This window comes from Pan troglodytes, chromosome 11 (genome assembly GCF_028858775.2).
Source record: "Pan troglodytes isolate AG18354 chromosome 11, NHGRI_mPanTro3-v2.0_pri, whole genome shotgun sequence".
In the NCBI taxonomy this organism is placed as follows: domain Eukaryota; kingdom Metazoa; phylum Chordata; class Mammalia; order Primates; family Hominidae; genus Pan; species Pan troglodytes.
Window position 1 is genome coordinate 81,908,857 of NC_072409.2, and position 26,339 is coordinate 81,935,195.

The 26,339-nt window shown below is 46.7% G+C and overlaps 1 protein-coding gene across 2 annotated transcripts in view; it reads left to right on the plus strand.

Annotated features, from left to right (window-relative positions):
• The window catches only part of DCAF12 (DDB1 and CUL4 associated factor 12), a 39,556-nt gene extending 37,165 nt beyond the window's left edge, over nucleotides 1–2,391 (plus strand). For both annotated transcript variants that reach the window (XM_016960749.4, XM_016960750.4), the window contains exons 8-9: nucleotides 1,113–1,291; nucleotides 2,194–2,391. In XM_016960749.4, the coding sequence (XP_016816238.1) occupies nucleotides 1,113–1,291; nucleotides 2,194–2,352 (338 nt within the window). In that variant the 3' untranslated portion in view covers nucleotides 2,353–2,391. The remainder of the gene's footprint in view (nucleotides 1–1,112; nucleotides 1,292–2,193) is intronic.
• The last annotated feature ends 23,948 nt before the right edge of the window (nucleotides 2,392–26,339 follow it).

Consider the following 26,339-nt stretch of genomic DNA (forward strand, 5'->3'; position numbering starts at 1 on the left):
CTCCAGCTTTGGCAACAGAGCTCAAAAAAAAAGAGAAAAGACTAAATAGGTTTGGCTGTAATAATGTATGCAATGAAAAGTTTTAAGAGATTTTTGGTACTGTTTAATGGGGGTAACTTTCATACCTAATAAGGAAATACTGGTTCCACAAATATTATCCAGTTCTTATGTGCCAAGAGACATCTTCATATCCCAAGCACTGATTTGATCCCCAAGTACAGCAGATGTGTTTTCCTTGTGATCTAAAGTAATTACATGACTTGTCTTAAACATCTTTGGGTATTTAAGTTCTGGGCTTTTTGCCACTCTCAAAACACCTAATACTAGATAAAGACTTCTTGCATTGTGGCCGGGCACAGTGGCTCATGCCTATAATCCCAGCACTTTGGGAGGCCAAGGTGGATCACTTGAGGTCAGGAGTTCAAGACCAGCCTGGCCAACATGGTGAAACCCTGTCTCTCCTGAAAATGCAAGAATTAGCTGAGTGTGATGGCAGGAGCCTGTAATCCCAGCTACTTGGGAGGCTAAGGCAGGAGAATCGCTTGAACCCGGAAGGCAGAGGTTGCAGCCAAGATCGCGCCATTGCACTCCAGCCTGGGCGACAGAGCGAGACTCCATCTCAAAAAATAAAAAAAGACTTCTTGCATTTGCCACAGTAGTGGTTTTAGGTGAAATATAAGGAATCGTTGATGACTTAATGATTTATAAATATGCAGATTACCTTGAGTTGCAGTGTAGGTTGGAAACATATGATGGAGAAAAGCTTAGAGTTATGAAAGATGATCCCAGAGTGAGTTGAGAGGAAGCAAGGAAGTTCTCAGCACTTATGGTCTTCGGCCAAAAGCATCTTGAGCATCATCGGGAATCTGACACTTTTCCAAGGCTTCTTGGACGGTTTCTGTCAGTGTGTGGATAGGCAGGATGGCATCAGGATTCTCTTTGCTTTTGCATGAGCTAACTTGCCATTGGGAAAACACTGTCTGATACTTTGTGGGGCGGGTGGAGGGGAGCGGGGTGGACATTGAAAACTCAGTGTTGGAGAAATTCAGGCTAGCAGACAGTCAGCAAATATTCTCTCCCGCCTCACTGCCTTTTACTTTTCTGTCTTTCAGGAATCCGGTCAGTGAGTTTCTACGAGCACATCATCACTGTGGGAACAGGGCAGGGCTCCCTGCTGTTCTATGACATCCGAGCTCAGAGATTTCTGGAAGAGAGGCTCTCAGCTTGTCATGGGTCCAAGCCCAGACTAGCAGGGGAGAATCTGAAACTAACCACTGGCAAAGGCTGGCTGGTGCGTAAGCCCCTGCCTGAGATGACTGCTACACAGTAACAGAAAAATTATCTTCCTCTACCTCTCAGTCCCCACTGACACACCATCTACTCATACTTTTTCACTAGTAAGAGGCACTCATTGGAACAGGAAAAGACTTCCCCCTGATTTTGCTTTTATGTCTGCACGTTGCCTGTGGGAAAACTGAGGCCCAGTAAAACACACTGGTTGACTTAGGATTTTCCCCAAGGTGTAATAGAGCAAGAAGGATAAGGAACCTCCCACCACAGCTGTCAGTGAATTTTTTTTTTTTTTTTTTTTGAGACAGGGTCACTCTGTTGCCCAGGCTGGAGTGTAGTGGTGTGATCATAGCTTACTGTATGTAGCCTCGAACTCCTGGGCTCAAGCAGTCCTCCTGCCTCAGCCTCCCAAGTAGCTGGGACCACAGGCATATGCACTGTGCCCGGCTAATTTGTTTTTTTTTAGTAGAGATGGGGTCTCGCCATGTTGCCCAGGCTGGTCTCAAACTCCTGGGCTCAAGTGATTCTCTCACCTTGGCCTCCTAAAATTCTGGGATTACAGCCATGAACCAGTGCGCCCCACCTCCAGTGAATTATTCAAGTGTTTGGTTCTTCCTCCTGTGCCTAGCAGGTGGAGGGAAAACAGAACTTTGGTTCTAAGTCTCCTGAGAAGAACTGAGCCTTGTATAGCAATTCTTCAGCTGCTCCGTTCTTCTCTAACGTTTAGTTGGAAAAATGAGGCCCTGATTCCCATGAGAACCAACCAGCCAATCTCCTGACATGAGGTTGTACCTGTAGAACCCTGTTCCCTTAAGGAGACCAGAAAGCATTCCTGTCCCTTCCTCCCCCTTTTCCTGCCCCATGGCTAAAGGTGCTAATTGTAGTCTCTTTCTCTTCCCGTAGAATCATGATGAAACCTGGAGGAATTACTTTTCAGACATTGACTTCTTCCCCAATGCTGTTTACACCCACTGCTACGACTCGTCTGGAACGAAACTCTTTGTGGCAGGAGGTCCCCTCCCTTCAGGGCTCCATGGAAACTATGCTGGGCTCTGGAGTTAATGACAACTCCCCAAATGCAGAGATTTACACTAACTTCCATTCTCAGTTTCCTTGTTTCTTTTGATTTTTTTTTTCCTAATTGTGTGAGGCTCTTGTGTTTTAGTGGGAACACCAAAGTTTGCCTATAGTTTAGGCACTTAATAGGAAGAAGCTCTGTACAGAAATCTGAAAGTTGTTTTGCTTTTTGTTTTCCCCTTTGGTAATCAAAATTTTACTATCTTTTATTATTTCTGGCTTTTCAACGAAACATTGTTGCTAATCCCTATTTTTCTTTAAGTGACACACATTCTCCTGTCTCTGGCTTCTTCAGGCTGAAATGACATAGTCTTTCTCACCCTTACTTCACTCTTGAGAGGTAGGGCTCCTTTATAATTATATGGTTGCTCTCAGACTTTCTGTGAAAGTTTGGGAGCTGTGTGTGTCTGTGTGTGTGTGTGAGAGAGATCTTGTCTGCGTGTGTGTGTGTGATCTTGTGTGCCTGTAGGTACTGTGTGTCACTGAAATTACCTGGAGTGAGGATTACTTGTAATTAAAATATTTATAAAAGAAACAACTTTATTCACAGAGTCCAGCTTTGGGACTAGTCTGTATCTTGTTTTTTAAAGTCTAACAACACTGATAATAGGAAGTAAAAACAGAAAGGAAAAGAAATTACCACTGGGAAAATCTTTTTAGTTAGATTGTAGGCTTCCTGGGGCCTCCCGTGCCAGGACTGCAAAGTGATCCAGCCCGACCTGTCTTCCCACCTGTGTGTCCCCCGTGTGGGAAGTTGGTGTCACTTCCCCTTCCCACCCTCACATCTGCTTAGCCAGTAGCCACACCCCTAAAACATCAGACTCACCATCCAGGTGCAGCTCTAGAGGCTACAAAAGGCTTCATGGGACTTGAATCCCCATCCTAGCTTCTCTCTCCTTCCCCTCAAGACCTGATCTGGTTTTAAGGGGCCTGGAGCTGGGAGTCTCAAGTCTGCTAAGATTCACATCCATAGCCCCCTTGGCTTTGAGGAGAATCCTCTCTGCCATTCTTCCAATCTCCCCAGTGGGTTTTGCTATTATTTTCTAAATTGGGTTAAGTCTAAGAAGGTGGGGGTGAGCAGGGGGTTTATCTGTGTGTAGTGAGTGCTTCATGTGTGGAATATTCATTTTCTTAACTGCAGTGGGACTTGGGGTTGAAGCCACCCCTCCTACTCTGTTGGCTTAGCCCTGAGATGGTGACAGGCTGGCCTGCAGTCAGCATCATTGTGCATGTAACAGCATCAATATGATTAGTAATTTGTCTGTTCCTCCCTTGAACTGTCTGTTTAGTCTGAGGTTTTTAAACTTGCAGGCAGCTGACTGTGATGTCCACTTGTTCCCTGATTTTTATACATCATGTCAAAGATAACAGCTGTTCCCACCCACGAATTCCTCTAAGCACATACTCTGCTTTTCTGTCAACATCCCATTTTGGGGAAAGGAAAAGTCATATTTATTCCTGCACCCCAGTTTTTTAACTTGTTCTCCCAGTTGTCCCCCTCTTCTCTGGGTGTAAGAAGGGAAATTGGAAAAAAAAATTATATATATATATATATATATGTGTATATATATATATATATATATATATATTCTCCTTTTAATGGTGGGGGGCTACTGGAGAGGAGAGACAGCAAGTCCACCCTAGCTTGTTACACAGCACATACCACAGGTTCTGGAATTCTCATCTTCGAACCTAGAGAAATAGGTGCTATAAACAGGGAATTAAGCAAAATGCTGGATGCTATAGATCTTTTAATTGTCTTAATTTTTTTTTCTATTATTAAACTACAGGCTGTAGATTTCTTAGTTCTCACAGAACTTCTATCATTTTAAACTGACTTGTATATTTAAAAAAAAAATCTTCAGTAGGATGTTTTGTACTATTGCCAGACCCTCTTCTGTAATGGGTAATGCGTTTGATTGTTTGAGATTTTCTGTTTTTAAAAATGTAGCACTTGACTTTTTGCCAAGGAAAAAAATAAAAATTATTCCAGTGCACAATGGTGTGAGTGAGTATTGTGTAGCCAGGAGCCTGCCAAAAAGGCCCCACATGACTAGTTGGAAGGTTGGCTTGAGCTGTTGGGATTGCTTGTGGCAGAAGGGGAACACAAGCCATTACCTCCAGGTTAGAGGCAGGTCAAGTGCAGACACAAATACTAAGACCTGCTTGCTCTGGGTCCCCAACTCTAGCCCAAGATGAGTTGCTCTGAGGTCCAGCTGAGGGTGGATATGCCCAGGGTACTGAAGTAGTGTGACGTTACTTCTCTTACATAAGTAAGGGTTGGTAATAGGCCCTGTCTGCTTGGATGGTGCCCTGAGAATGACGCTGAAAGTGCTTGCATAGTACTCTGGGAATAATAGGATATTAATTTTTGTTTTTTGTAGTTGGAACCATAGACCTTCACTGCCCTTTGTAAGGGGAAGACACAGTGACCACAGTGAGTGATGCTCTTCTAGAGCCTATTTGGAGCTGTAGCTGAGAGAAACTAAATCATACCACCCTTCCTCACACAGTCATCTCTGGGAAACCCACCAGGGCTAGGCTGCAGAGCCTGGCAAGGCCGTCCCTATTCTTCTGCCACATGGTACTTGTTCTTTCCAGGGCAAGCTGGACACAGCTGCTCTATGCACCTGCCTTAGAGACTGACTGGTTCAGAACATGACATATGGGTTCCTATATGATCAAAGGCTGCAAGACAGGAAGGGGAGATGAGTAAGTTAAAGCAATTTGAGAGGGCTCCCCAGAGGAGACGAGTTACATTTGGAAAGGGCTGAAACTAGCCTTTCCCAAAATGAATTTAGAAGGTATTTGTAAAATCTTCATTGTCAGCCGGGTGCAGTGGCTCACACCTGTAATCCCAGCACTTTGGGAGGCCCAGGTGGGTGGATCACCTGAGGTCAGTAGTTTGAGACCAGCCCAGCCAACATGGTGAAACCCCATCTCTACCAAAAATACAAAAATTAGCTGGGCGTGTTGGCGGGTGCCTGTAATCCCAGCTATTGGGAGGCTGAGGCAGGAGAATTGCTTGTACCTGGGAGGCAGAGGTTGCAGTGAGCCGAGATTGTGCCACTACACTCCAGCCTGGGCAACAGAGTGAGACTCCATCTCCAAAAAAAAAATATTGTCAAATCATTTTTGGGAAATGCAGATTAGAACAAAAGCAGCTTCATTCCTTTACCATCAGGTTTTTTTATTTTTAAAAATTGGAAAGGAGAGCTTTATTTCTCAAAGGGTTGCAGTCTGCAGGGTGGCCATTCTGACAGTCTGGGAAGTACAGCCTCTGGCCAGAAGTCAGAAACACAAACTGAGGGAGGGGCAAAGAGGACAGGAATTTATGTTGAACAAGGTGGCTGAATATATGTATTTAATAAGCTATAGGAGGAGTCATGAATATTTATAAAAGGAAAAAGGTACACATGTGCAACTGAACTCTTAGGTTTTTGGTATTTTACTATGGGACTTGTTCCATAGAACATGCTCACAAAGAAAGGTGACTTAGGGAATGTGGGGTTGACTTGGTCTAGGCCTCTGGCCTCCATGGAATCTAGGCCTTGCTCCCACTTTCCAGCCAGACTTTCCAGCAAAGCATGTATCACAGAAGGGCTTTGTGGGCTTTATGGGGTCCCTTTTTAGCCAGCAGTCCCTACTCCCTTCTGTGAAAGAACTTCTTGTTCTCTCTCAGGCACTTCTTGTTCTGACTCAGGCCGCATGCCACATGCCTTATTCCAAATAGTCTGCTGGCTCCTCATCCTTTGGGTCCTTCTACAGGAGGCTTTGTAGCTGAACTGAATTCTTAGCCCTTCATGACTTGTTTATGCTCCAAGTCCCTGGTCCCCTGCCAACTCTAATTGATTATTGATCTGGCCCTGTGTTCCTAATAAAACTAAAGACTGCCCCCAGTCCAGGCCACTCTGATCCAGCTGCCATTCCTCGTGCAGATACCCAGAAATAGCAAGTCAGGATGTCCATACCTGTATCAGCACCAGGGATCAATCTTTTAGGAGTTAGCCTACGATCCAAGTGTTGTTGTTCTGCTTTTCAGTTGCTGGTATCTAGAAGACAACAATGAGGAGTGGGGGGTGGACAGGAGAAGGAATCACTCAGTGTTATTTGCTTCATGCTAGTTCATTCATATCTTTCTTCACGCTAGTGTGCTGAGATAACTGAAAGGTTTGGGAGGATGGAAACATAGGCTGCTAATTCTGAAACCAGTGAGGAAGACAATAAATTGCTCAGGTTTCTTAGCTTCGTTCTGCCCTTAGCTCCTCCAAAGAAGAATCCAATGAAAGAAATGTGAGACATAGGAATACTACCACTGGAGAGAAAGGTGTGAACTGAACTCAAGATGGAGATGGAGTTGTGAGCTCTTTTATGATTCCACTCTCCAAGAGAGGTGTGGACTATCCTCTATCAGAATCCCCCTGGGTTGGGCCTCACATCTGAACACTCTTCTTGATTAGTGTGGAACTGCCGAAGTCAGGATTTTTAAGGCATAATAATACTATTTAACAGTACTCAGGCCGTGTGCAGCGGCTCACACCTATAATCCTGGCACTTTGGGAAGCCGAGGCAGGCAGATCACGAGGTCAGAAGATCGAGACCATCCTGGCCAACATGGTGAAACCCTGTCTCTACTAAAAATACAAAAAATTAGCTGGGTGTGGTGGCTCGTGCCTGTAATCCCAGCTACTCTGGAGGCTGAGGCAGGAGAATCGCTTGAACCCGGGAGTTAGAGGTTGCAGTGAGTCGAGATCACGCCACTGCACTTCAGCCTGGCAACAGAGAGAGACTCCGTCTCGAAAAAAAAAAAGTGCTCATAGTCACATGTTTACTATGCTTCTTGTTAAGCTGTAAGGTGTATTCAGAGCTATAATTAACATTGCTAGCGCTATGGACAGGAAGAAAACAGATGATCAACTCATACCTTAAAATAAACTGAGCTGGGTGCAGTGGCTTACACCTGTAATCCCAACACTTTGGGAGGCTGAGGTGGATTGCCTGAAGCCAGGAATTTGAGACCAATCTGGCCAACATAGTGAGACCCCATTTCTACACATAATTAATTAGCCTTGCATGGTGATGCCCACCTATAGTCCCAGGTACTTGGGAAGCAGAGACAGGAAGATCACGTGAGCCCAGGAGTTTAAGGCTGCAGCGCGCCAGGATTGTGCCACTGCACTCCAGCCTGGGCAACAAATCAGGACCCTGTCTCAAAAAAAAAAAAAAAAAAAAGAAACTGGCCAGGCGCAGTGGCTCATGCCTGTAATCCCAGCACTTTGGGAGGCCAAGGCAGAAAGATTGCATGATACTAGGAGCTCAAGATCAGCCTGGGCAATATAGCAAGACCTGGTCTCTACACAAAATTGAAAACTTAGCCAGGCATGATGGTGCACAGGAAGACTGTTTGAGTCCAGGAGTTTGAGGCTGCTGTGAACTATGATTGTGCCACTGCACTCCAACCTGGGTGACAAAGCAAGACCCTGTCTCAAAAAATAATAATAGGCTAGGCGTGGCTGCTCACACCTGTAATCCCAGCACTTTGGGAGGCCGAGGTGGGCAGATCATCTGAGGTCAGGAGTTTGAGACCAGCCTGGCCAACATGGCGAAACCCCACCTCTACCAAAAAATACAAAAATTAGCCGGGCATGGTGGTGTGCTCCTATAATCTCAGCTACTCAGGAAGCTGAGGCAAGAGAATCGCTTGAACCCAGGAGGCAGAGGTTGCAGAAAGCCGAGACCACACCATTGCACTCCAGCCTGGGCAACAGAGTGAGACTCCGTCTCAAAAAAAAAATTCTCCCCTTGGGCCTCGAGAAAGAGCATTGCATGAGATTGGCGTCTTGTTTTCAGAGTTCTGGACTCCAAAACTATGAGAGAATGACTCTATTGTTTTAAAACCCACCAAGTTAGGCTGGGCACAGTGGCTCATGCCTCTAATCCCAGCACTCTGGGAGGCTGAGGCGGGTGGATCGCCTGAGCTCAGGAGTTCGAGACCAGCCTGACCAATATGGTGAAACCCCGTCTCTACTAAAAATACAAAAAATTGGCTGGGCGTAGTGGCATGCACCTATAGTCCCAACTACTCAGGAGGCTGAGGCAGGAGAATTGCTTGAACCTGGGAGATGGAGGTTGCAGTGAGCTGAGATCGTGCCACTGCACTCCAGCCTAGGTGACAGAGCAAGGCTCCGTCTCAAAAAAAAAAAAAACAAAAAACAACCCACCAAGTTTGTGGTAATTTAGGAGTATTCTGAGGAATTTTTAGATACCAATTTTTGTAAAATCACACTAGATCAAAGGAAAATATTTTCTCTTACAATAATACACAGATAAACTGTAATATTAGTGCTAAGACTTAAAAAAGCAAAAAGTAAAGCTCAGAACCATGACTGAATTGATACTGGAGGAAGTGATCATCAAATCTGCATACCACTGGTTGCTTTTTCCTACCTATTTCAAACTATCTCAACTTTTTTTTTTTTTTTTTGAGACAGAGTTTTGCTCTTCACACCCAGGCCAGAGTACAATGGTGCGTTCTCAGCTCACTGCAACCTCCGCCTCCCAGGTTCAAGTGATTCTCCAGCCTCAGTCTCCCAAGTAGCTAGGATTACAGGCGCCCACCACCACACGTGGCTAATGTTTGTATTTTTAGTAGAGACAGGGTTTCACCATGTTGGCCAGGCTGGTCTCAAACTCCTGATCCACCACATTGGCCTCCCAATGTGCTGAGATTACAGGCGTGAGCCACCACACCCGGCCCTTTTTTTTTTTTTTTTTTTTTTAAAGCAGAGCCTGGCTTTGTCACCCAGGCTGGAGTGCAGTGGTGCAATCTCAGCTCACTGCAGCTTGTGCCTCCTGGATTCAAGTGATTCTTGTGCCTCAGCCTCCTCTGAATAGCGGGGATTACAGGCACACACCACCACACCTGGCTAATCTTTGTATTTTTAGTAGAGGAGGGGTTTTGCCATGTTGCCCAGGCTGGTCTCAAACTCCTGACCTCAAGCAGTCCACCTGCCTTGGTCTCCCAAAAAGTGCTGGGATTACAGACTTGAACCACCGCGCCTGGTCAATGTTGTTTTTTTGTTTGTTTGATTTTCTGTTTGTTTTTTCTTGAGACGGAGTCTCAAGCTGTCACAAGGCTGGAATGCAATGGCGTGATCTCGGCTCACTGCAACCTCCACCTCCCAGGTTCAAGCAATTCTCCTGCCTCAGCCTACCAAGTAGCTGGGATTACAGGCGTGTGCCACCATGCCCAGCTAATTTTGTATTTTTTTCTTTTTTCTTTTTTTTTTTTTGAGACAGAGTCCTGCTCTGCCACCCGGAATGGAGTGCAATGGCATGATCTCAGCTCACTGCAACCTCCGCCTCCTCGGTTCAAGCAGTTCTCCTGCCTCAGCCTCCCAAGTAGCTGGGACTACAGGCGCCTGCCACCACACCTGGCTAATTTCTTTTTTTTTTTTTTTTTTTTTTTTTTTTTGAGACAGAGTTTCACTCTTGTTGCCTAGGCTGGAGTGCAATGGCGCAATCTTGGCTCACTGCAACCTCCACCTCCCAGGTTCAAGCAATTCTCCTACCTCAGCCTCCCGAGTAGCTGGGATTACAAACATGCGCCACCATGCCCAGCTAATTTTTGTACTTTCAGTAGAGATGGAGTTTCTCCATGTTGGTCAGGCTGGTCTCGAACTCCCAACCTCAGGTGATCCACCCACCTCAGCCTCCCAAAGTGCTGGGATTACAGGCGTGAGCCACCGCGCCCAGCTAATTTTTGTATTTTTAATAGAGACGGGGTTTCACCATATTGGCCAGACTGGTCTCGAACTCCTGACCTCATGATCCGCCTGCCTCGGCCTCCAAAGTGCTAGGATTACAGGCGTCAGCCAAGGCGCCTGGCCATTTTTTTTTTCTTTTTTTTCTAAACAGAGTCTCACTCTCGTCGGGCTGGAGTGCAGTGGCGCGATCTTGGCTCAGTCCAACCTCTGCCTCCCGGGTTCAAGCGATTCTCATCCCTCAGCCTACCGAGTAGCTGAGTCTCTATGCCCGTGCCACCATGCCCAGCGAATTCTTGTATTTTTAGTAGAGACGGGATTTCACCAGTATCTGGCCAGGATGGTCTCAATCTCTTGACCTCATGATCTGCCCACCTCAGCCTCTCAAAGTGCTGGGATTACAGGCATGAGCCACCACACCCGGCCTTAATGGTTTTTTTTTTTTAAACAGAGACAGGGTTTCACCATGTTGCCAAGGCTGATCTCTCAAACTCTTGAGCTCAGATGATCCTCCTGCCTGCCTTGTCCTCCCAGAGTGCTGGGATTACAGGCGTGAGCCACCGTGCCCGGCCTAATTTTTGTATTTTTAATAGAGACAGGGTTTCACCATATTGGCCAGGCTGGTCTCGAACTCCTGACCTCATGATCCGCCTGCCTCGGTCTCCAAAGTGCTGGGATTACAGGCATCAGCCAAGGCGCCTGGCCATTTTTTTTCTTTTTTTTCTAAACAGAGTCTCACTCTCATCAGGCTGGAGTGCAGTGGCGCAATCTCGGCTCACCCCAACCTCTGCCTCCCGGGTTCAAGCGATTCTCCTGCCTGAGCCTCCCGAGTAGCTGGGTCTACATGCCCATGCAACCATGCCCAGCTAATTTTTGTATTTTTAATAGAGACGGGATATCACCAGCATCTGGCCAGGATGGTCTCGATCTCTTGACCTCGTTATCCGCCCACTTCAGCCTCCCAAAGTGCTGGAATTACAGACCTGAGCCACTGCACCCAGCCTATCTCAACATTTTGAACTTGTACTCGAAGACATCCTTTCAAAGTGCAGGTTGTAGAGTTTTAGGATGCTTTCTCATCTTGAACAAGCGAAGAAAACGTACAGCTATCTTGGGTCTCCTTTGATAGCAGAAGATAATAAGAGATCTAGCTAAGACCTGAGATACCTAAACTTGCCTTGCTATGGAATCTGCCTTGCAGGCACCTGGGCAGACCTGGAGTTACTAGCCAGGATGTCATAGGATTCTCAAAGATGATGGAGGTTGCGTGAGTCATCACAGATGATGTCAGCTTTGATGTGATTGTTCTGAGGCTATCAGTTTATTTAACTGGTGACTGTGGTCTTTATCAGGAACTCGTAGCCTATCAAATGGTATTTACGGTATTGAAAAATTAGTATTATTTTTTGAGACACAGTCTCACTCTGTTGCCCAAACTGTACCTGGGCCTATTGTTTTGTGTTTGTTTTTTGAGATGGAGTCTCACTCTGTCACTCAGGCTGGAGTGCAGTAGCACGATTTAGGCTCACTGCAACCTCCACCTCTCTGGTTCAAGCAATTCTTCTGTCTCAGCCTCCCAAGTAGCTGGGACTACAGGCGCCTGCCACCATGCCCGGCTAATCTTTGTATTTTTTTTTTAGCAGAGACGGGGCTTCACCATATTGGTCAGGCTGGTCTTGAACTCCTCTAACTTCAGGTGATCCGCCCACCTTGGCCTCCTCCCAAAGTGCTGGGATTACAGGCGTGAGCCATCGCGCCTGGCCCCTGGCCCTAATTTTTTACTTTTTTATTTATATATATTTTTTTTAAAAAAATTTTTTTTCGAGACTTCTGTCACCCAGGTTGGAGTGCCGTGGTGCAATCTTGGCTCACTGCAACCTCCACCTCCCGAGTTCAAGCAATTCTCGTGCCTCGGCCGGGTGTGGTGGCTCATGCCTGTAATCCCAGCACTTTGGGAGGCTGAGGTGGGTGGATCACGAGGTCAGGAGATTGAGACCATCCTGGCTAACACGGTGAAACCCCCCGTCTCTACTAAAAATACAAAAAAGTAGCTGGGCATGGTGGTGGGCTCCTGTAGTCCCAGCTGCTCGGGAGGCTGAGGCAGGAGAATGGCATGAACCTGGGAGGCGGAGGTTGCAGTGAGCTGAGATCGCGCCACTGCACTCCAGCCTGGGTGACAGAGCAAGACTCCGTCTCAAAAAAAAAAAAAAAAAATTCTCGTGCCTCAGCCTCCCAAGTAGCTGGGATTATAGGCGCGTGCCACCGCGTCTGGCTAATTTTTGTATTTTTAGTAGAGATGGGGTTTTACCATGTTGGCCAGGCTGGTTCAAACTCCTGAACTTAGGTGATCTGCCCACCTCGGCCTCCCAAAGTGCTGGGGTACAGGTGTGAGCCACTGCGCCTGGCCTATATTTATTTTAAAAAAAAAAATTGGGGGCCGGGCGTGGTGGCTCACGCCTGTAATCCCAGGACTTTGGGAGGCCAAGGCGGGCAGATCATGAGGTGAGGAGATCGAGACCATCCTGGCTAACACGGTGAAACCCTGTCTCTACTAAAAATACAAAAAAATTAGCCAGGCGTGGTGATGGGCGCCTGTAATCCCAGCTATTCGGGAGGCTGAGGCAGGAGAATGGCATGAACCCAGGAGGCGGAGCTTGCATTGAGCTGAGATTGCACCACTGCACTCCAACCTGGGCAACAGAGCGAGACTCTATCTCAAAAAAAAAATTTTTTTTTACTCGGGGTCTCTTGCTCTGTCACCCAGGCTGGAGTGCAGTGGCAGGATCATAGCTCACTTCACAGCTGACTTCAATCTGGAACTTCTGGGCTCAAGCGATCCTCCCTCTTCAGCTTTTCAAGTAGGACTACAGGCACGCACTGCTATGTCTGGCTAATTTTTGAAACTTTTTTTTGTAGTCATGGGGTCTTGCTTTTTGCCCAGGCTGTTCTTAAACTCCTGGATGCAAGCCATCCTCCTGGCTGGGCCTCCCAAAGTGGTGGGATTACAGGCCTGAGTCACCATGCCTAGCACAAATTTTATTTTATTATTTTGTTGAGACAGGATCTCATGCAGTCACCAAGGCTGGGGTGGAGTGGCTCAATCATAGTTCATTGTGGCCTCAAACTTCTGGGCCCAAGCCATCCTCCTGCCTCAGCCTCCTGCCACAGGCGCACACCACCTTCCCTGGCTAATTTTTTTTTTTTTTTTTTTTTTTTTTTTGAGACAGAGTCTCTCTCTGTCGCCCAGGCTGGAGTGCTGTGGCGCAATCTCAGTTCACTGCAAGCTCCGCCTCCTGGGTTCACGCCATTCTCCTGCCTCAGCCTCCCGAGTAGCTGGGACTACAGGTGCCCGCCACCTCGCCTGGCTAATTTTTTGTATTTTTTAGTAGATATGGGGGTTTCACCGTGTTAGCCAGGATGGTCTCGATCTCCTCACCTCGTGATCCGCCCGCCTTGGCCTCCCAAAGTGCCGGGATTACAGGCGTGAGCCACCATGCCCAGCCAACCCCTGGCTAATTTTTTAAACAATTTTTAGTAGAAATAATATTGGCCAGGCGCGGTGGCTCACACCTATAATCCCAGCACTTTGGGAGGCCAAGGCGGGTGGATCACTTGAGGTCAGGAGTTTGGAACCGGCCTGGCCAACATGTTGAAACCCCGTCTCTACTAAAAATACAAATATTAGCTGGGCGTTGTGGTGGAGCACACCTGTAATCCAGCTACTCAGGAGGCTGAGTCAGGAGAATCGCTGGAACCCAGGAGGCAGAGGTTGCAGTGAGCCGAGATTGCACCACTGCACTGCAGCCTGGGCAACACAGAAAGACTCCATCTCAAAAAAGAAAAAAAAAAAAAAGAACGTTTCACCATGTTTCCCAGCTGGTGTGGAACTCCTATATTCAAACAATCTTCTTGTCTCAGCCTCCCAAAGTGCTGGGATTACAGGCATGAGCACCTGTGCCCAGCCTAATTTTTAAATGTTGGAGTTTTTTTTATAATAAAATGTTGTTGTTGTTGAGATGGAGTTTTGCTCTTGTTGCCCAGGCTGGAGTACAATGGATTCGATCTCAGCTCACTGCAACCTCCACCTCCCGGGTTCAAGCAATTCTCCTGCCTCAGCCTCCCGAGTAGCTGGGATTATAGGCACCCGCCACCACGCCCGGCTAATTTTGTATTTTTATTAGAGATCAGGTTTAACCATGTTGGTCAGGCTGGTCTTGAACTCCTAACCTCAGGTGATCCACCTGCCTTGGCCTCCCAGAGTGCTGGGATTACAGGCGTGAGCCACTGAGCCTAGCCATAAAAAGTTTTTTAAATGTACATATATAGTCCACTTTTGAAAGAATGAAGTAGCTGGGCATGGTGGCTCATCCCTGTAATCCCAACACTTTGGAAGGCCAAGGTGCCAGGATCACTTGAGCTCAGGAGTTCAAGACCAGCCTGGGCAACACAGGGAGATCCCATTTCTAAAATTTAAAAAATTAGCCAGGCATGGCCAGGTGCAGTGGCTCACGCCTATAATCCCAGCACTTTGGGAGGCCAAGGTGGGCAGATCACCTAAGGTCAGGAGTACTAGACCAACCTGGCCAACATAACGAAACCCCGTTTCTACTAAAAATACAAAAATTAGCCAAGTGTGGTGGTGTACACCTGTAGTCCCAGCTACTTGGGAGGCTGAGGCAGGAGAATCGCTTGAACCCAGGAGGCGGAGGTTGCAGTGAGCTGAGATCGCACTACTGCATTCCAGCCTGGGCGACAGAGCGAGACTGTCTAAAAAAAAATAAAAAAACAATAAAAAAAATTAGCCAGGCATGGTGGTGCACACCTGTGGGCCCAGCTATTTGGGAGGCTGAGATGGGAGGATCACTTGAGCCTGTGAGGTCAAGGGTGCAAGTGAGCCAAGATTGCACCATTGCACTCCAGCCTGGGTGACAGAGCAAGAATCTGTCTCAAAAAATAAAAATAAATAAAAGCATAAGCTTGTCCTTTTGACATTTTGGGCTGGATGATTTTAAAAAAAGAAAAGGGCTGGGCGCAGTGGTTCACGCCTGTAATCCCAGCACTTTGGGAGGCCGAGGCGGGTGGATCACGAGGTCAGGAAATTGAGACCATCCTAGCTAACACAGTGAAACCCTGTCTCTACTAAAAGTACAAAAAATTAGCCAGGCGTGGTGGTGGACGCCTGTAGTCCCAGCTACTCGGGAGGCTGAGGCAGGAGAATGGCATGAACCCTGGTGGCGGAGCTCGCAGTGAGCCGAGATCGCGCCACTGCACTCCAGCCTGGGTGACAGAGCAAGACTCCGTCTCAAAAAAATAAAAATAAAAATAATTAAGAAAAGAAAGAATGAGGCTGGGCACGGTGGCTCACGCCTGTAATCCCAGCACTTTGGGAGGCCAAGGCGGGCCGATCACGAGGTCAGGAGATAGAGACCATCCTGGCTAACACAGTGAAACCCTGTCTCTACTAAAAGTACAAAAAATTAGCCAGGCGTGGTGGCGGGCGCCTGTAGTCCCAGCTGCTCGGGAGGCTGAGGCAGGAGAATGGCATGAACCCGGGAGGCAGAGCTTGCAGTGAGCCGAGATCGCGCCACTGCACTCCAGCCTGGGTAACAGAGCAAGACTCCGTCTCAAAAAAATAAAAATAAAAATAATAAAAAAAAGAAAGAATGAGGCTGGGCGCGGTGGCTCACGCCTGTAATCCCAGCACTTTGGGAGGCTGAGGCGGGCAGATCACGAGGTCAGGAGATCGAGACCATCCTGGCTAACACAGTGTAACCCCGTCTCTACTAAAAAATACAAAAATTTAGCCGGGCGTGGTGGCGGGCGCCTGTAGTCCCAGCTACTCGGGAGGCTGAGGCAGGAGAATGGCGTGAACCCGGGAGGCAGAGCTTGCAGTGAGCCGAGATCACGCCACTGCACTCCAGCCTGGGCGACAGAGCGAGACTCCGTCTCAAAAAAAAAAAAAAAAAAAAAAAAGAGGTAAAGCTATAGTTACTGACATACAATGATTGTTAAGATATATTGTTAAATGACGAAATAATTACAAACCAGCTTACCAACTTCCCCTGTCAAAATCTTTCAAGATGTAGTTCAGGTTCCAACTCTTCTAGAAAGCCTTCCACGGTCACATCTCTCCTTAGGGAGCCCTGCCTTCTAAAGGCTTTCCAAGCACAGGCAGGTACAAGATTGGAGAGCCCCAGCGTCTTATGGGAGATTTGGGGCCAATGAATCCATCATATACCCAGTAGGGGGAGCCAGAGCTTAGCTCCTCGCCTCTGGAGATCCCTCTCCTGCATAAATTCCACATGGAGTGTGGAGAAAACAAAGATATGCACAAAACATGTCTTTTAAAGGGACTGCGGATAGAGGAAGGTAGCTGTAGTGTGAAAGAGTTTTTTGTTTTTGTTTTGAGACAGGGTCTTGCTGTGTTGCCCAGGCTGGAGTGGAGTGGCCCCATCTTGGCTCACTGCAGCCTCAACCTCCTGGTCACTCAGGCAATCCTCCCACCTCAGCCTCCTGAGCAGCTGGGACTACAGGCATGCACTACCCTGCATGGCTAATTTTTTTTTTTTTTAGAGACGGGATTTTCTCTATTGCTCAGGCTGGTCTCAAACTCGAAGGAGTTTTTTGGGGTTTTATTTCACTTTATTGAGGTTTTCAGAGTAGCAATCCTTGAATCAAGCTTCCCTCTGCATTTATCTGCAGATTTGATTTACAAAGATGTGAGCATACAGCTTCTCAGAAGTGTGTGTGTTTTGTTTAAAGCCAAATAGATCTTATTGTGGAAGGAATGGAATGTTGCCACTGGATCACTGGATCACCAAATTCAATAAATTGAGGTGGGGTGCGGTGGCTCATACCTAACCTCAGCGCTTTGGGAGACTGAGGTAGGAGGATTGCTTGAGGCCAGGAGCTCAAGACCAGCCTAATCAACATACCAAGACCTCATCTCTATTAAAAAAAGAATTTAAAAATCACTACAAGTGGCACATACCTGTAGTCCCAGCTACTTAGGAGGCTGAGATGGGAGGATCGCTTGAGCACAAGAAGTTTGGGGCTGTAGTTAGCTATGATTGCACCACTGCACTTCAGCCTGGATGACAGAGCCAGACCCTATCTGAAATAAATAAATAGAGCATTGGAGGAGTTAGGTAGGAGGCAGCTTAGAGAAAGAGCACTGGATCTGAGGTTGAAGCTCCCAGTTAAATCCTGTTTCTAATCATTAACCAGCTTTTGACTGCAGGTAGGTAACTAAATCTCTTGGCTGACTGTGAACTTCTGCAACATAAAACGTGACGGTGTTTACAGAGCACAGCTGTAAAGCATTCTTAGGGCTCCCTGAGTCATCGGCTGAGCTCTTACAGTCCAGGAGAGATGGCAGAACTCCCTCACTTAAAGTCAGGCCAAATAATTTTGACTCTGAAGCACCAGAAACAGGGGGAGGTAACTTTTACACCAAGCTCCAAGCCCTCAAGCCTCCAGCCAGGCCTTTACCCAATCCTGAACCATTAACCTCTGTACTCCCCCTGGTTGTAGCCTACCCTATATAACCACAGTGAGGCAAGACACCCAGCCATATTGCCTGCATGAGGAATAAGCCATGTGTGGCCTTTCCCTAGGACTCAGGGGACCTGAGCAACCTGGAGGAAGAAACTGAAAGCTGGGCTCTCAGATATTGCTGGGAGGCAGCTTCTCAGAGAACACCGGGAGCTGTGCTAGGATCTGAGCTGACACAATTGGATGGAGGCCCCAAGAAACAGGCATTGGTGCTCTTTGGAGACGTCCTTTTGGGCAGAAGTAGCCACTATGCTGACCAAGAAAGAGGTGACTTGAATGTTAGCTTTGCCCCACAGGCACAGTCTCAGCTCCTAAAAGTCCAGTTTGGCTCTATCTGTATTTGAAGGAAGGTGTCTACTTGTGTTTTCCTTGAGATCTCTCCCCTCCTCAGGTCTCTTTCTTACCATCAGTAGCCAGCTGTGGCTACAGCTGAGGACAGGAATTTTCTGCAGGGGCTATTCAGCAGGGCATGTCAGGGCCTGCAGGAACTGGTTTAACTTGCTTCTGAGAGTCTTGACTCTGCCTCAGACTCCTTTGGCTTTAGGGTAGGGAGGTGATTCTAGAGGTAGGGAGAGCAGGAGACAGGATACAGCCAAAGGGATCTGTCAAGTCAAAGAGGTCCCTGGAGAGGTGACTTTTTGCTCTACAGAAGGAGGAGAGGGCCTCCCAGGCTTCCACTAAACTATCTGCTCATAGGTCCCAAGACTCCAGCTTCTCTCTTCCTTGTTTTTTTTTTTTTTTTTAATTTTTTGAGGCAGAGTCTCGCTCTGCCACCCAGGCTGGAGTGCAGTGGTGCGATCTTGGCTCACTGCAGCCTCCACCTCCCGGGTTCAAGCAATTCTGCCTCAGTCTCCCAAGTACCTGGGACTAAAGGCATGCGCTGCCATGCCCAGCTAATTTTTATATTTTTACTAGAGATGGGGTTTCGCCATGTTGGCCAGATTGGTCTCGAACACCTGACCTCAGGTGATCTCCCCACCTCAGCCTCCCAAAGTGCTGGGATTACAGGCATGAGCCACGGTGCCCGGCCATAAATAACCTCTTGTCCCAATCCTCCTTCCTCCTAATCTCCATTGGGAGAATTTAACCAGAAGGCAGAGGACAAGAAGGCCTACTGATAGAGACCAGGAGTACCCAGTAGGGCAGAGAGTAGATCTGGAGGGGTACATGGAAGCACACCTATCATCACTTTATTTATTATTATTATTATTATTATTATTATTATTATTTGAGATGGAGTCTAACTTTGTCGCCCGGTTAAACTCTCCTCAATTATCCATCTATTTCTTGCTGGGGACCTGATAAATAAGGACATGTATCTTACTACAGATTGCCATCTAACCTGGCTCTGTCATTTGTCTGTAGGATCTCAGTAAGTTACCTAACCTCTCTGAGCTTCGGTTTTCTCATATGTAAAATATTGCAGGAAGAGGAGGTGTGCTCTAAAGTCATTTTTCGCTCTTAGAATCTTTGGTTCTAAGGTGATAAAAGGTGATAATAATTCTAACTCCTATGGAATTCAACCAGGAGGATTGGGCCTGAATGGAAACGTAGGTAAGATTATTCCACTGGGCATTTGGGCTGGAGGAAGGTGCATGCTCAAAATATCCCAGAGTTAAGAGTAGGGAAAAAAGCAAGAAATACCGCCATCTGTACTGCATGTGTATTTATTTGAAACATGATCCTTTCCAAGAAATTCTGCAGAGTTGTGGTGGGAATCAGCTTTTATTTTATCTTCAGCTCTGTTTGTATTTGTCTTCTCTTGTTAGAAAAAAAAATGTCAGAAAAATCTTTCTCCTGATGTTTTTTTCTCAGTCTCTTTCTATTAATAGTGCCTCTAGGTTTCTCTCTGTATTTCTGTTTCTTTCTGTTTTTGTTTCTCTCCATGAAACAAAGAAAAAAAGAAAAAGGCATTTTCCCCTAGGACCCTCCCAAGAGGGAAGAATCAGAAAGTTTCTAAACCAGGCACCTAGCAGGTTTACAAATGACTCAGCCAGAACTGACCAGCACCTGGGCCTGCCAGTTAGAGGAAAAGAGTCCCAGATGCCGGGAAGCTTTGGCCCCAGAGAAGTTTTCCCAGACTGAGTGAGGCAAAGGCTGACAATTACTTCTTTTTTTTTTAAATTTTTTTGAGATCGAGTCTTGCTCTGTCACCCAAGCTGGAGTGCAGTGGCATGATCTCAGCTCACTGCGACCTCTCCCTCCTGGGTTCAAGCGATTCTCCTGTCTCAGCCTCCTGAGTAGCTGGGATTACAGGTGTGCACCACCACGCCCAGCTAATTTTTGTATTTTTAGTAGGGATGGGGTTTTACCATGTTGGCCAGGTTGGTCTCAAACTCCTGACCTCAGGTGATCTGCCCACTTCGGCCTCCCAAAGTGCTGAGATTACAGGCATGAGCCACCGCCCGGCCTGATAATTACTTTTAACTTTACTTTTTCTTTTTTTTTTTTTGAGACAGAGTCTTGCAGTGGTGCGATCTCAGCTTACTGCAACCTCTGCCTCCTGGGTTCAAGCAATTCTCCTACCTCAGCCTCCTGAGTATCTGGGATTACAGGTGTGCACCACCACGCCCGGCTAATTTTTGTATTTTTTGTTTGTTTGTTTGCTTAGTAGAGATGGGGTTTCACCATGTTGGCCAGGCTCGTCTCAAACTCTCGACCTCAAGTGATCCATCTGCCTTGGCCTCCAAAAGTGCTGGGATTACAGGAGTGAGCCACCACACCCGGCCTTTTAACTTTACATTTTGGAATGAATCAACTTTGGACAGAATCCACCTGGATGTTTCTTGCATCACCCAGGTGACTTATACCTGTGATTTCAGGAAAAGTGCTCATAAACCAGAGACGGAGGCTGAGGTTTCTCTTTTACTGGAGTCAGAGATGGCACTAGGATTTTTAGAGCTGGAAGATTGTCAAAGATTATTTACAATAAAACCTCTTTGTTTTACAAAGTGAAGGAACTAAGATGCAGAGATAGAAAGAGTCTTGCCCAAGGTCACACAGTAAATTAATAGTAGAGGCTAACAATAGCTAAAAGGTACGGAATGTTAGGCTCTGCCATATGTCATTTTCGTATATTCACATTTAATCCCCTTAATGACTCTATGGAGGAAGCATTAGTATCATCTCATTTTACAGATGAAGAAACTGAGGCCCAGAGAGATAAAGTAACTTGCCTGCACTGGAGTCAGAGTTCTCCACTACTTCACTCTCCACTTCCAGCATTATATTGTAGGTTGATGTAGCTTGATATATCCTGTAACTTTATTTTATTTTATTTATTTTTTGTTTTGTTTTTTGAGACAGGTTTCTCTCTGTCGCCCAGGCTGGAGTGCAGTGGTGCAATGTTTGCTCACGACAACCTCTGCCTCCTGGGTTCAAGCAATTCTCCTGCCTCAGCCTTCCAAGTAGCTGGGATTACAGGTCCACATCACCATGACCGACTAATTTTTGTATTTTTAGTAGAGGCAGGGTTTTGACATGTTGGCCAGGCGGGTCTTGAACTCTTGACCTCAAGTGATCCAACAGCCTTGGCCTCCCAAAGTGCTGGGGTTGTAGGTGTGAGCCACCACGCCCGGCCATATCCTGTAACTTTAAATAGGCTATGGTAGGGATATTTATGCCACAGAAATCAGCACATGCCACATATTAGGGCTTGTTTTGTTGATTGTTGAGTTTTTTATTGTGTGGTGTTTTTTGTTGCTGTTTTGTTTTGTTTGTTTTGAGACAGGGTCTTGCTCTGTCACCCAGCCGGAGTGCACTGGCACAATCATGGCTCACTGCAGCCTTGACCTCCCCAGGTTCAGGTGGTCCTCCCAGGTCAGTCTCCTGAGTAGTTGGAACTACAGGTGTGCAACACCATGCCCAGCTAATTTATATATATATATAATTTTTTATAGATAGGGTTTCCCCATGTTGCCCAGGCTACTCTCAAACTCCTAGGTTCAGGCAGTCGTCCACTGGGACTATAGGCATGTGCCACCACACCTGGTTAATTTTTAAATTTCTTGTAGAGACACGGTCTCACCATGTTGCTAACTTTTGTATTTTTAGTGGAGATGGGGTTTTGCCATGTTGCACAGGCTGGTCTCAAACTCCTAGCCTCAAAGGATCCGCCTGCCTTGGCCTCCCAAAGTGTTGGGATTACAGAAGTGAGCCACTGCACCCAGCGTGAGCTTTTAAGGCCCCAGCACCTGTTGGAGGTACATTCCACCTAAGCCTGGGGACCTTGGCTGAATGCATCTCTAGGCTGTTTAGGAACTGACTTCTTTTTTTTTATTTACTTATTTTTTTTTTAGATGGAGTCTTGCTCTCTCCTAGGCTGGAGTGCAATGGCCCAATCTCGGCTCACCGCAACCTCTCCTTCCCGGGTTCAAGCGATTCTCCTGCCTTAGCCTCCCGAGTAGCTGGGATTATAGGCACCTGCCACTGTGCCCAGCTAATTTTTTGTATTTTTTTAGTAGAGATGAGGTTTCCCCATGTTGGCCAGGCTAGTCTCGAACTCCTGACCTCAGGTGATCCACCTGCCTCAACCTCCCAAAGTGCTGGGATTACAGGTGTGAGCCACCACTCCCGGCCAGGAACTCTCTTCTTACTCATACTTCAGAAACCAGGAAAATCTTCCCCTGATACCTGCCATGGTCACTGATGGCCCCTACTGAAGGTGCAGCCCTGGGCAGGTCACATGACCTGCTACGACCACCAACCTCAGCTGACTGGACCAGAGTGAAAATCTCCATATCCTAGAGTGACCATTGACCCATAGTATTATCTGGCTTGAAAAATTGAGCTAAGCTCTTTTTTTTTTTTTTTTTTTTTTTTTTGAGACGGAGTCTCCCTGTTTTACCCAGGCTGGAGTGCAGTGGCGCAATCTCGGCTCACTGCAAGCTCCGCCTTCCAGGTTCACGCCATTAGCCTGCCTTAGCCTCCCAAGTAGCTGGGACTACAGGCGCCTGACATCACCCCTGGCTAATTTTTTTGTATTTTTTTAGTAGAGACGGGGTTTCACCGTGTTAGCCAGGATGGTCTCCATCTCCTGACCTCGTGATCCGCCCTCCTCGGCCTCCCAAAGTGCTGGGATTACGGGCTTGAGCCACCACGCCCAGCCCCCCCTTTTTTTTTTTTTTTGAGCCACCACGCCCAGCCCCCCCCCTTTTTTTTTTTTTTTTTTTTTTTTTTTTTTGAGACGGAGTCTCACTCTGTCGCCCAGGCTGGAGTGCAGTGGTGCAATCTCAGCTCACTGCAACCTCTGCGTTCCAGGTTCAAGCGATTATCCTGCCTCAGCCTCCCGAGTAGCTGGGACTACAGGCGTGCGCCACCATGCCTGGCTACTTTTTGTATTTTTAGTAGAGATGGGGTTTCACCATGTTGGCCAAGCTGGTCTCAAACTCCTGACCTCGTGATCTGCCCACCTCAGCTCCCAAAGTGCTGGGATTACAGGCGTGAGCCACCATGCCCCGCCTGAAAAGTTGAGCTCTTTAAGATTTCTTTCAGGAATTTGTACTTGATAAGAAACAACCAAACCTAACTGGAGAAATCTCAATCTTTTCATATCCTGCACACTTAGTTTCTCCTCTCTGAGGCCTTACCTGGTGCCCTGCCCCTTCTGGTACAATTCTCTATTTCCACACACTTAAAGGATTTGCATATCTGTTTACCTGTTAGATTATGAAGACCCTGAAGACAAAATCTGATATATTGTCTCCCACTACCTAATACAGTCTCAGGCATTTATTTAGTGAACAACAATAATTGCTTGTCAAAGGGGCATTCTAGGGAGAGGAAAGAATAGCAGTTAATCTCTCTGGGCCTCAAATCTTCCTCTTTAAAATAAGGATGATATTTCCTTCACTGCCAGGAAGATGGATTTGGGCTCAGGAGTCATTTCCAAGATATATGACCATTACAGTTTTCCCAAGAGCAGAGCTCAGTATCAGAAATGTTGAGAAGTATTGTGGTTTTTCAGCCAAAAGGCGTTTTTTTTTTTTTTTTTTTTTTTTAGAAACAGGGTCTCACTATGTTGCCCAGACTGGTCTTGAAATCCTGGGCTTGGCCGGGCGTGGTGGCTCACACTTGTAATCCCAGCACTTTGGGAGGCCAAGGCGGGTGGATCACAAGGTCAAGAAATCGAGACCCTCCTGGCCAACGTGGTGAAACCCCGTCTCTACTAAAAATACAAAAATTAGCTGGGCGTAGTGGCACGTGCCTGTAATCCCAGCTAATCGGGAGGCTGAGGCAAGAGAATCGCTTGAACCAGGGAGTTGGAGGTTCCAGTGAGCTGAGACTGCACCACTGCACTCCAGCCTGGCAACAGAGCAAGACCCCATCTCAAAAAAAAAAAAAAAAAGAGAGAAATCCTGGGTTCAAGCTATCCTCCTTCGTCCCAAAGTGCTGAGATTACAGACATGAGCCACTGCCTGGCCTGGTCTTGCTTTTAAGGAGCCCACAGGTGTAGCCATTCTGTCCTTGCAGAAGGCCATACTGAACTATCTTTGGCCTGAAACAAGGCCCAAGCTGCTAGGAGGTTATCATTTGACTGGGGGAATGTTGGGGAAGGTCTGGGCCAAACAGGTTGTCAAGCCCCCTTCTTCCCTCCCTAGTGTGCTGTGGGCGGCATGTTTTCTTTTCTGGCTGGGCTGGGAATTATACTCATCCTCATCAGAACAGATTTCTCGGGCTGGGTGCGGTGGCTCACGCCTGTAATCCCAGCACTTTGGGAGGCCGAGGCGGGCGGATCACGAGGTTAGGAGATCCAGACCATCCTGGCTAACAGTAAAACCCCGTCTCTACTAAAAATACAAAAAAATTAGCCGGGTGTGGCGACGGGCACCTGTAATCCCAGCTACTGGGGAGGCTGAGGCAGGAGAATGGTGTGAACCCGGGAGGCGGAGCTTGCAGTGAGCCAAGATCGCGCCACTGCACTCCAGCCTGGGCGATAGAGCGAGAAAAAAAAAACAGATTTCTCCTCGTGACTACCATGTGTTCATTCTTGGAAGAGCAATGGAAGAGGTTTGCTTAAGTTAACTAATTTAAAGTTGATATGCAAGTGAGTGCCATCAAAAGTGTTCTTTCTTTAGTGACCACAGCTGGCCCACCCTCAAGTTGGCAGAACTGGCGGCATATCAGCAGAGGATCTGAGGGGGTGGCCTCCTCATCTAAAATATCATCCCACCACCTGTCATCCCACCATTAGCACTTCATTCCTCAGTATCTCTAAGGAGGCTTTTCTACTTCTGGAGACCCCTATTGACATTCAAATTTTTATAGAAACAGGATTTTAGCAGGGATTAGTAACAGGAGGAAATAAATTCCTTAGCCTGGCATATAAGATCCTGTACAATCAGATCGGGAATTCCTGACTGCCTGGATTATCTGTCCACCACACCACCACACCCAGCTAATTTTTGTATTTTTTGTAGAGACGGGGTTTCCCAGTGTTGCCCAGGCTGGGCTCAAACTCCTGGCCTGTAACCTTCTCCTAGTCTGTCTCTCTTCCTTTTTTCATTAGACATTTATTTAGAACATACTGTACTGTGCTAGCATTGTGAAACATTGTGTCAAAGATTTTTTTTTTTTATTATTCTTCACAGCACCCAGAACACAGCTAGGCACATAGTGGGGAAACAATAAATCCTAGGTCAAACTCGTCTTAAATTCCTTTCATCTCTAGAATTTGATAAATTCTAACTTGTATATGTAGGTGGGCTTGTATTGCTTTCTACAATCCTCCCTGTAAGCAAAATGTGAAAGTGCAAAACAGAGACATCTTACAATATGTCTTCAGAAACATCGCTCTTCATTTAAAAAATATTTATTTTGTGCTTACTATGAGCTAAATCTCATGCTAGGTGCTAGAAATACAGACATGAGGCTAGGCATACTGGCTCATGCCTGTAATCCTAACACTTTGCAAGACCGAGGTGGGAGGATCACTTGAGGCCAGGAGTTTGAGACCAATCTAGGCAACATAGTGAGATCCCGTCTCTATGACAAAAGAAATACACACGTGAAAAAACGCAGTCCTTGTTTTCAAGAAGCTTTATGTTCAGTGGGGAGGAGGAGAAGGCAAAAACACTAATGGTGTTGGAGAAAATAAAGCACTGTGTTTAAATTTAGGAAGACTTGAGTTTAAGTTCTGATTCTGGGCCTGGTGCAGTGGGTCACACCTGTAATCCCAACACTTTGGGAGGCCAAGGTGGGCAGATCACCTGAGATCAGGAGTTCAAGACCAGCCTGACCAACATGATGAAACCCCGTCTGTACAAAAAATACAAAAATTAAACAAGCATGCTGTTGTGCACCTCTAGTCCCATCTACTCGGGAGGCTGAGGCAGGAGAATCTCTTGAACTTGGGAAGCGGAGGTTGCAGTGAGCCTAGATCGTGCCATTGCACTCCAGCCTGGGCGGTGGAGCAAGACTCCGGCTCAAAATAAACAAATAAATTAAATAAAATAAAAAGTATATGCTTAGGTTATATGCAAATACTACGATGTCATTTAATATAAGGGACTTGAACATCTGTGGATTTTGGTATACTGGGGGAGGATTGTGTCCTGGAATAAATATCCCATGGATACTGGGTGTAGACTATACATTGCTTATTTAAAAAACAAATTTTTTTTTTTGGCTGGGCACAGTGGCTCATGGCTGTAATCC